General features: G+C 38.2%; 1 protein-coding gene across 2 annotated transcripts; it reads left to right on the top strand.

The window, feature by feature from the left end:
• The first annotated feature begins 530 nt into the window (after nucleotides 1-530).
• LOC116188237 lies at nucleotides 531-9,838 on the top strand. 2 transcript variants are annotated; one of them, XM_031517455.1, is made up of 20 exons: nucleotides 531-789; nucleotides 1,667-1,740; nucleotides 1,831-1,903; nucleotides 2,139-2,261; nucleotides 2,708-2,877; nucleotides 3,453-3,602; nucleotides 4,138-4,281; nucleotides 4,958-5,018; nucleotides 5,538-5,866; nucleotides 6,484-6,615; nucleotides 6,929-7,051; nucleotides 7,237-7,323; nucleotides 7,411-7,530; nucleotides 7,676-7,796; nucleotides 8,009-8,134; nucleotides 8,271-8,396; nucleotides 8,594-8,742; nucleotides 8,840-8,980; nucleotides 9,104-9,382; nucleotides 9,508-9,838. In XM_031517455.1, the coding sequence occupies exons 2-20, from the start codon at nucleotides 1,678-1,680 to the stop codon at nucleotides 9,589-9,591; spliced, it is 2,601 nt and encodes an 866-aa protein (XP_031373315.1). In that variant the 5' UTR covers nucleotides 531-789; nucleotides 1,667-1,677; the 3' UTR covers nucleotides 9,592-9,838. The 2 variants fall into 2 exon arrangements, with proteins under 2 accessions (XP_031373315.1, XP_031373316.1); XM_031517456.1 differs by lacking the exon at nucleotides 6,484-6,615.
• The last annotated feature ends 1,388 nt before the right edge of the window (nucleotides 9,839-11,226 follow it).

The following is an 11,226-nucleotide window of genomic DNA, read 5'->3' as shown; positions in this document are numbered from 1 at the left end:
AAATAAGTATATAAATTGCAATTTTACATAGTTATTGAGGGTTGACAAAAATATTAAATATAAATTAAATGTATTCAATTCAAAGATGCATTGGTGGTGAAATGGTAAAGACGGGACAATAAAAATACTATACTAGAGGTCAATTGTTTCAGTTGGTTTCCAAGGCACAATATAAAGATATTAAAGAGATAATAGTCAAATGTAATTATCATTTATTTTGAAAAAAACATTACAAAGGCAATTATAATTATTCGAAATAATAAATTTAGTAACAAAATTTGTTGTTATAACTCCTTATTGAAGGCTAATTTAATTAACACTAATAATAGTATTAATTAATAATTTTTATTAATTGTTGCTAATTTATCCTTTTAAACGATACAGGTAAACAGGACAATTCACTCTTTTATCTCTAATATCTCTAGTGGTAAATAAATGGTTTACAAATTTTACGCATTGAATTGTGGAAAAAATTTGGATCTACCCTCCCAACGTTCTTCTTCTCTTGCGACAGATCGCCGCGCCCCCCCCCCCCCCCCCCCCCCCCCCTCCTCCACCCTCTTTCTTCCTTCTGTGGTCGACATCGTTGAACCCTAAAAAGCTTTTATTCGCGTTCTACCCCACAATCCCTGTCCTCTACGAACGCGTGAAGCCGCACAGTCCCCCCTGTAGAATTCGGTCGCCAGTGGAATCAGTGGACAAACGTCGAATTTTACCGGGCCCCTACCAGTGGGTGTGACGGGTTAAGAGGCGTCTTCGTCCGAAGCCACTTCCATATCGAAGTGAAAGGTAATTTCTTCCACCGATTTCAAGTTACAGTCTGTGATTTTCCTCCATTTTTATGCCGGGTTGGGGGTAGTTTTTCGCCCACGTTCTTGGTCGAAGTTCCGTTCGATTTTTGGTCGATTTCCGTTTGATTGCTTTCTGTATAGCACTTGATTGGTGGATTTTGTTGTTGCTGGTGGTCAATTTGTCGATTCCAGCTGCTTCGGATGCGAATACTGATCTGTTTTGCATGGTTCTGTGTTGCTGACCTCCGTAGCTTACATTTGTTTCGATCCCCTGCACACAGGCAGCACATGTTCGATGAAATGTCTGTGAAGGGCTTAATAGAAATAGCATTACAATGTGTACGTTGTTTTTGCTTTGGTTCTGTGTTGTTCATTCAAAATATAATCAATCGATGGAACCAATCTGCTTATCATAAGAGGCAACCGTAACTAAATCTGATAAATTGGCGAGACCTCCATGCTCCTTACTGAGCTGTCCCTTGTTTTCCTGTCCTTTGATGATTTAGCGTCTAGCCTTGGACTCTTCTCATCATCACTGATATCGGACATTTTGTTGCCGAAAAAACTTCAGTCGGCACAGGAGCGTAGACGCTCTGATACTATGAGAAGATTGGAAGAATCCAACTTGCCATTCATTGAATCGTTCGACATAGTTTATAGGCTGTGTAGTCTTACAAATGGGGAAACTAATTAATGTCATAAGCCTAATATCTATGACTACCGAAAATATCAAATACCGTCTGAGCCGGAGGTGAGAATCACTCATTCCCGGTGAAATTTCGTCAGTTAAATTTCACATGGGTCGGTGCCCGTGCCCTGTTCTTTTGGCTTCTGGGTTGATTGTGTCTTGTTTCTGGTCTGATGAATAATTGCAGTAAGCTCACAAATGGCGGGTCCTAAAGCTAAGAATAAGAAGAAGCAGCAGCAAAAGCATGGCGTCGACTTCAAAGTTAGCTTCTTTACCTTACTCCGTTGATTGGTTGCTTTTTATACGTTGCGGTCTCTCTAAACCTTTTGTACAATGATGCGTGAATTGCAGAAAATAAAGAGGAAAGTCGGGAGGAAATTGCCGCCCCCGAAGAATGCCACCAACATTCAAATCAAATCTAAAGGTGATAAATTTGCGATCCTTCTGCTTCATTCAGTAACTGCAGCCTTTGACATGTCTTCGAATTCGAGTGCTTTCTATCGGAAGCTATGTATCTCATGCGATAACGCTTTTCTGCTGCCTTTGGTGGAGTTGTCCTCTATTTGTTTGGTGGATTGTTTGGTTTTACATCTATTTTCATGTATTATATGAGAAATAAAGCTGTATTTGATGAACTCCTTAAATTTTCTTCTGTACAGCAATCATTCTTCCTGAGCAAAGTGTGGCAACAGAAAAGGCAGGATCAGCAACAAGCAAGAAAGGATTAGTCTTGGATGATCTTCTTAAGCAAACATCACACTACAATTCGAAAGTTCGTCGAGGTATTTGTTTCATCACAATGTAAAGAAGTATGTCGAACCTCATGAATTAATATGAGATGCTAATCAATATCACAGGGAGAAAATAAAAAATGAGTATTCCTGTAATGACTTTTTGGAGAAGAGCAATTGCGAACATCTTCTGTTAATTCACCATTCTTAGCTCTTTTATGAGAAGGATAACGGCATACCGAAGTAATACCCTCATTAAACATGAAAGATAACTTGAAAGGATGGGTGCACTTGTCGAATAACTTTCAGCATTTTGATGACCTTCAGTGATAGAGTCGGGAAAATACATTATCTGAAGCAGAGAGTTTACAACTAGGTCTTTCTTGAATCAGTTGCTTATTCATCATTCCATTGTACATTTTCAAGTCATATTTTGATATTTGTTGACGCTGTTTAATACAAGTGAGTAACTTATAAAGAAACTCTTATCCGTGAAGATGCATTAACTGGCATAAAGGAATTAATCCTCAAGCATCCAGGAGAGCTGAAGGCTCACAAATTTGCTCTGATAGAAAAATTGAGTCAACGAATTGGTGATGAGGATCGCTTGGTTAAAGAGACACTGTACGAGCTTCTTAAGTTGGTAATATTCCCTGGTTGCAAAGAGGTACAAGTCTTCTTTTTGTATCCTATTCTTGAATATGAAATAGCTTGCCTTGTAGTAAGACTATCCCACATGTGATAGTTGAGACGGATTTTTAATAATAGTTGAATTTCTTTTCTTCCATCACGTCTCTCATTTTGCTTACTATATAGAGTACTTGATCAGTTACTACCCTAAGCTTCCTTCTACGTTGTTGATATCATTTGCGATAATGAAAATGGGACACAAATGTCAAATTATTGGAGGATCATGGAATCACTTATGCATTAGTATTTTGAATGTATGTTTCCTTTGGCTTCCTGAAGGATTTGCTGTATCTTATAATTGAACATCTTGCCCTATTTGCTTATTGTGCATAGTAGTTTCTAGGCTTTTGACCTAGAAATGGAAGAAGAATATCATTGAGAAGCATCTATTTCCAGGCTTCTGGATAGCTAGGATTATAGGAAATACTTATCCCAAAAAAGATGTAGTAACCTAGTCATTTCCTAAAATCGTTAAATCCTCTTTCTTTTTATGAAAGCACATTTAGGCAAGGTCTGCATCTAGCTAATTAAAGTTTATCTGCCAACGTGCAGGACATTCAAGGCTCTTTAATATTGAGGATGATGACATATATCTTTAGGGCAATGACACATTTTTCGGTTGAAGCTCGGTTAATGGCATTCAAGTTTCTTGACCTTGTTGTGCAGAACAATTCGTCAACTTTTCTGCTCTATGCCGAAAAGGTATGTTCTAAATGAAAAGTGTCTGGTTCTTATTGGGGAATTTGCTCTTTCTATATATCAATGCATGTTCTGACTCTTCTGACTGCAATACAATCATTAAAGGAAATTGATATTCTGTTCTCTGATAAAAGGAAGCTGATATTAGCTCCTCAAGATATTATTTTTTTCAATTGATTGGTAACCTGTTGAATTTAGTACATCTTCTTGTATCTTAGAGCATTGAATAGAATAACTAAAATTGCTTCAAGAAGCAGGAAAGTGGCGCATTTGAAGTATTTTGCGGATCTTCAGATACATTATAGTTAGAAACTATAGTCTGGTATTCCCGAATGTTTCCATGTTTACTAACATGATGGTAGGAAGTGCTTTTGCATAATAATTATAAGGGGATGTCACGATCTTTGCTAGAAAAAATGATGCTCCCTACTTTGAGATGAAGTGGCAGAGGGGATCTTCACTCATAGGACCTCTTTCTATTTGTACTTTTATGCTGATATTATACTTATAATTGGATTTTTGCCTCCCTTGTCTGCAGATTCTTCAAAATTATGAGGATATTTCTTGCAGTGACCTATTTAATATGCAAGACAAGAGCAAGGTAAAAAATGCTCTTTTGGGTCTGGTCCGCTGCTTGTCGATCCTGCTATGCAAAAGCCTGGAGGGTGGTTCTCATGACAAAGTACCTTCTGCTTATCAGCTTTGCATGCACCATTTTGTTTGGCTTGGACTATTTTCAGTGGTTTTCTTTGTTAATTGTGGTAGTACAAGTTCTACAGTGTCGCCACAATGTTGTTACTAAATAAAGTTCTTTGTTTTTGGGTTATGCACATGTCATGTCCGTATATAAGATTAAGCATCACTCTCTTGGTCACTTTGAGCATGGGCAGCGTGGGTATTCACTTTCATGTCTATATGTTATTCTTGATGTTTCATAATATAGTTCAATTTTGCATTCTGCGCTTTTGTGGATGGTTAATGAAGAAAAAAAGATACTTATCAATCAAAGGGCTTTTATTCTGCTAGCATAGTGCCAAGATGTACAATTAGATATGATAGAGGAAACACATGATAGACATTCACATATATTTGTTTCTGGTTGCATATTTCCATGTACAAATATAGGGTGCATTTTCTAGAAAGTCTGGAGATGTGCGCATGTGTATATGGTATAGAGTCAATTGTATGTGCAATGCATATGATAGCTCTCAATACAATGGGTCATCGATATGCATACAATGTTTTGGCCCCTCAAAAACAATATACTTTTTCCTTGTAATGTTTGTGCTGTGTGATTATGGCGATGCAGAAACCATTCTCACCAAAACCATTGTCAATTGACTTTGGCAATTTAATAGGAAACAGTTGGAGAAGTTTTATTGCATGCGTACTGGCTCAACAGTCCAAAAAATTCAACAGGTAAATAAAAAAATCTTTGCTCCAACCCGCTCTACAGTCCAAATATTGTGTGCTGTATAACTTGTATAAGATATGACATAGTTGTACTTAATTTTACTCTGAGTCGCATGAGATGATGTTTGGAGAATTAGACGGAATTGGTGCTTAAAATGTCTAATTGCAAAGTTGGATATGTAATATTAGCAATATATATATATATATATATATATATATATATTTTTGGGCATCTTTATATGGAAAAGATCACAATTTTGACGGTGTGTATACATATTTAGATGAGTAACAATTTGTGGGATCTTCTGTTGTAACTACATTTCTTTTGTGTTGTACTTTTATTTCTTGCTCCATATTTTCTCCTTTAGCTTCTCTTTTGGCAAAATAGATGGTATGCTCTTTATTGGTAAAATTGGTAAAATGTGCCAATATGGCCCTTTGTGATGTTTTTGGTTCTCAATTTTCACACAATTTTGCCTTTTTGAGTAACACCTTAATCTGAGATCAGTGTCGTTTTTATTGTAGATTTTACTCTCGTCACCAGGAAACTGAAGGACCTTGTGCTAGTCCTTATAACTCGTCTCCTGGAGCTTTTACCTTCTCTTCGTTCCATGAATTCCATGGGCTTGCAGTTACTTGATACTGAACTGTATATACTTCAGAGCATAAATCTTGCTCTGAAGTTTTTCATTATGAAGTTTCAGAAGGAACATAAATCTTGTCATTTGCAGTCTGAGAGGGATGACATCAGGTCCCAGCTTGACATGGTAATTTGGGATCAAACTGTATCACCAGCATTGATGAAGCTGCTGGCTGATTTTCCTCTTCATTCAACTGACCAACTTTCGGCCAAGGTAAGACCTGCATTTAAAGAATCCCAAATTCAACTGGTGTCTATGTTCCACAAATTCTACTTAATTTTAATGGTATTTTTCAGCATGCTTCAATGTCGGGCTTGTATTAGTATATCAGAATTTCCACCACGCGCCCTGGCTTCCTGTTTCTTGCTACTCCATTTGTTTGAACATGGATTTGTAGTTATTAATTTTTGGCAGCTGCTTTCCTAGCGAGAGCCTGCCCTAATTGGTGCCAGTAGAAGATCCGTCTGAAAGAATCTTTACTTTGGAGCAAGGAACTGTTCTTTAAGATTATTTTGGATCATATATAATATTATGATATTGTGTCGCAGAGCGATGTCTGCTCTGCAGTTAATGAAAAATGAACTTGGCCGAGTGATTATATTTCATAAAATTAAAGAAACAATGTGTTGGCAAAACTTGCATTCTTCAATTGAACCCTACCGCTGAATTCTTTTAACTACCAATGGAAACCTAGTTGTTGTGAAGATATAGGATGCAAGTCATGCTCAGAACTTGATTAAATGTTTTGAGAATCTTTATTTTTTATAAATCAATCAATGGCTGAAATTTTGTCCCATCTAAGCCATCCTGTTTTCTTCTTTTCTTTTCAGAATCAGGAGAAGCATTCCCTATTGGATGCGGAGATAACAGAAATATTTTTCAACTTTCAAGAATGGATCGACCTTCCCACTGCTATAACAAATAAATATCTTTCGTATATAGAGATGTTGCTGGTTGAAAAGGTCTGGTTCTTGCTCACTCATTCTAGTTTACAAAAGATTAGGATGAACTAGCATTTCCATTTTTGAGATAATTTTGTTTTTTTGTTCTGGAACTCTTACTCGAAAAGAAACTGACATCCAGAAGAGGGACCTTCCACTTGTTAAATTGTTCAGTTGCCATAATTTTGGCATAAGACAAATCTGAAAGGCAGCACAGTGAAATTTTGTTGGGAGGGGAGCCCATTAATAGCCTACATAGATATCAAAATATTCCATTGCTGTCATTTTGATTTGGATGTCTTCATGAACAAAGAAGCAATCCATGATTTTGCAGACAAGTGATGGAAAGCGGGTTCATGCAGCAATTCGAGAGAAGCAATTGCTTTCATTCTTCCCATATATCCCAAAGCTACTGTCACAGCACGTCTCAGACGATTGGAAGTATTCTCTTCTTCAGGTTGCTTAGGAATTTCGCTCTAGAAATTCTCTAATGATTTAGATTGCTTTCCCATTGCAGATATTTTATTCTCTGCTTAGGTTTCCAGATTTTGGTTTACTTTGCAATTCAAGTCTACAGATTCCATGAGACTATTTGAAAAAGAAAGCTACAGTGACAGGTTTGATGAATCCTTGTGATTCCAGGCATTTACACAGGCTTTTATGGATTGCAATTCCGAGTCCAAACTGAAATTCGCATGCATCTCCATCCTCGAGAAAATGCTAATTCATGTGAGTTCTCCTTTATTCCTTTTATAGTTTGCATGTTGAAGGTTCTCTCTTTGATTATGTGAACTTATCTTCTGCCATGGTTGATAGGGAACAGAGACATTCCTTGACCCAATTGACCCAGCAATTCTGGACCATCAGATCACATGGATAAGAGAGCTTCCTGAATTGTTGGTAGCATTGGGCGATAAGCACCCATCTAGTTCCAAGGTTTTCAGCAATGCTGCCACTTGGCCATTTAACTGCAGCTGTATCACAAAGTTTTCTTACTGGGGTGGTGATCAATATTTTTTTTCTTTGAAATCAATGGCAGGTAGTTTTGATCAATATTTTTTTTCTTTGAAATCAATGGCAGGTAGTTTTGCGACTGATAAATCACCTCGGAGGATCTGCTACCATGCATCCTTCCTTCTTGTTGGAATATGAAGGCCTGAAATCTCCATTTCAAGCATTCTTCAGTATGAGTGATGGTGAAGGTAAGTAGTGATTTTTAACGTAAAAGAAAACTGATGATTCGGGGAATGAACATGTAAAGTGATCATAGAAGCAACCAAAGCGTACAGCCGCTATTGCGAAAATATATGACTGGAAAATGAAGGAATGATAATAATAAAAATAAAGAAATTATTGTGGACTAAATATTCTCTTGTGAGTTGCTACATATTAAGCATCGTGCCTTCTGATGCAGGAAATATTTGTTATGGGCCTTTTGTAAGGCTTCCCCGAGATTGTCAGGAGCTCTCTTTGGCTTGCATTTCTCAATTCTCTTGTGCAGATTTTCCTCTATTGAAGGCGATAACTAAATGCTGCCTATGTGCGTACTACACTCTTCTCTGCTAAAAGTAGCTCAATGATGGGATTTTAATCAACTTTTAAGAATCACCTTAGCTTTTATCTAAAAACAAGAGCTATATAAATTCTTTTGGTTGATTCTTTCCTGCTTGTTTTAGGTAATGACTTGGATCCAAATCTCCTGTTCCGCATTATTGAAGTTTTCGGTCGTGCAGAAAATATCCAAATTGCCGACCGCCTTGGTTTCTTCGTCACACTACTCTCACATCTGAAAGTTATTCCTGGTACTGCAGGATCTTTTTACTCTTCTTTATCAGCGTAAACTGGTTATTAAAGTAGTATGTGGGGCTTAAGGAGCATCTTACCAACATGCTGAAGTTAACTTCGTTTTCCGTGCTTCAGTCATCATTTAATTTCTTGCATTATACTATAGTGCTTGTTTTGCTATTTTTTAATTGAGGAGCTACTGTTTTTCCCACAGAAAATGAGCCGATTGAAGAGACACAATTGAAAATCTCAAGTCCCAGAACCCTTCACAAAGTAACCAAAATCGTTTGCAGATGCCTTTCAGTGATGGGTGATATTCCACTGCTTCTTCAATTGCTCGAGGAAATTATAGTCGGCCAGTTGGTAGGCCATCTAATCCTTTGTGTTTTAATGCATCTGATTATGTAATCTTCCATGTCTTCATTGTTCGCTGAGCTAACCCCTTGATCTTAACTTCCAGCAATTAAAACCAGACATCGAGAATGCACGTGCATTACTTCAAGTCATTTGCACCCTAGACTCCGAACCCACAAGACTCTCTGTAGAGAGCCTTGCTGGGCTGAGTGATTCCCTTCCTTCCTATCTGTTAGATATTGTTCATGTGAGCAACTTTCTTCTATCTCACTGTATTGCTTGTTCTTCCAGTTAAAATCTGATTGTCATTTACAAAGCAGTGCATGCACTATCTTTTGTTTCTAATCGATGTTTATTGGCTGTCGTGCAGCGAATTCCAATAGGTGCCAATGAGACTGCTGAGTCTACAGTTCTTCTCGAGAAAGCTCGCTTTTACTATCTCAAACCGTGCTATTTCTTGTTCATTAGAAGTCGCAGACTTCTAACTCTGGTCTTGAACGTGATGAGGTCACTGGTGGATGACTCGGGCAGGATTTGTGCGATTGCAGAGCTCTTTCTTTCGATGCACAAAAATGCCGATATGCGCCAAACTTTGTCGCAATTCCAGCAGGAGATCGGCTCGATCCTGCTGAAGATATTTCATCTGCAGGTTTGCCTCTGCAGCTCAGCACTTTACCAGTTGGAACAAGTCATCAACCAATTCAAATGGTCTCGTATACCGATTCATTCGTGTGTTATATGATCTTTGAATAAACTTGGCTCTTCTTTTTGCAGGCCTCACAGGAAAACAAGATGACCCTCGTAGAAAGGCACAAAATACAACGTGCATTGGATCAACTGAGCAATCTATCGAGTTAGAAGCAGATGTCGCGGGTCCTTTGCTTTTCTCACAAAAAAATTGCATTATAATTATTCTCCAGGGGCGTTTGCTCTAATGTTGTAAATGAAGACGAATCAAATGGGATGAAAATTTTGCAGTGTTAGAGAATTCAAAGGGTCTGACCATTCCCTCTTCCCTGTCCCTAACCATTTCTCTGGTTTTGCGGTAATGGAAACCAAATGTCAAAGAGGCAGGATACGAGGTATGAAATCGGTTTTTCCCAAAGTGAAATTTAGGATTATATTTGTAAGATAAACAGTGAGAACTGAGAACCATAACCTATGATTCGAGACTGCGTGACCCTTTCTCGAATCCCATTTCTCGCTTCACAGTCGCATGCGAGGTCTGACAAGAATTACAACCACGGAGGTGCATCCACAGGATATTTAATTGTCTGGTAGGAGTGGACACATTCCACTTAAGATTCATTACATTCTAGCAAACTAGTCATCACTTGTGCATTGTACGGGCTTTTAGAAATTGAATTTTTGAATTTATATATTGGACATATATTGTTAGATTTTTGTCATGAGGTTTCATTCGAGTTGTCCCATAATAATTATTTTCCTTGAGGAAGCATGATATAATAAATGTAATTCATACCCTAAAAACGTTCAATCTCTTCCAAGTGTAGTTGGTGTAGAGGTTTCAAATTGGTTGTGCTTTCATGTAATTCATACTTTAATAGACACCTTCCTAATTTTTTTCGATAAATGCGCTTTATTCCATCAAAGGTTCCTCGAACATTTACATCAACTCTGATAAACGAAAACTATGAACCAAAGGACATGCTCCAACCTTGGTAAAGAGCTTAATCTCCCTCGAATCATTTGTATAATCTGCTTCTTGAGAGCGACTATCTCAGTGTTCTTACCTTAAAATAATCTCTTGTTCCTTTCTCGCCAAATAAGATAAACTGAGCATATGTCCATGTCAGCCTTCGAATAGTATGCTCCAAGCTTCTGCCTTTCCATTTCATTGCAGCTGCAAACTCCGAGTCCCAATCACCTATAGGAGAGTCAATCAGCAACAAATCCTTCATGCCCCTCCGTATTTCCTTAAGAGGAAGAACAGGTCAAAGATAGGTGATCGCGACTCTCTATGCTCTCATTACAAAAGACACACAGTGCTGAATCAATGCGACCCCATTTTTGCAGCTTTGTCTCTTGTAGTCAGCCTGTTGAGCATGTAAAGCCAACTAAAGAAGGACGCACGAGGAGGTACATGTCCTGGGAACCATACAAGTTTTTGCCATGGCTCTTTCTGCTGTCGAGTAGGCTTGATATCTTGCCACACCTCTGCTAGGGAGAATTTTGGTTCGGAATTCCCCAAGAGCAAATCCCCTGCTACATGGGATACAGGCTGAGGCACAGCAGATTCCTGGACGGCAAGAGCCTGTTCATCCCTACTTCGTGGCCATACCACCGCCCATCATGATAGACCAAGGATAACCTCTGATACTGAATTGATGGGAAACAGTGAAGTCCTCTCGAGAAAAACTCAATCAAAGGCCCACCTTGGAACCATTTGTCATACCAAACGAATATATATTCTGACCATCTCGAACACTGCAGCTAATATTGGGCCTCGCTATGTCTCTGAGCTTGAGGAGT

This window comes from Punica granatum, chromosome 8, assembly GCF_007655135.1.
Source record: "Punica granatum isolate Tunisia-2019 chromosome 8, ASM765513v2, whole genome shotgun sequence".
In the NCBI taxonomy this organism is placed as follows: domain Eukaryota; kingdom Viridiplantae; phylum Streptophyta; class Magnoliopsida; order Myrtales; family Lythraceae; genus Punica; species Punica granatum.
This window is presented reverse-complemented; position numbering and strand designations above follow the sequence as displayed.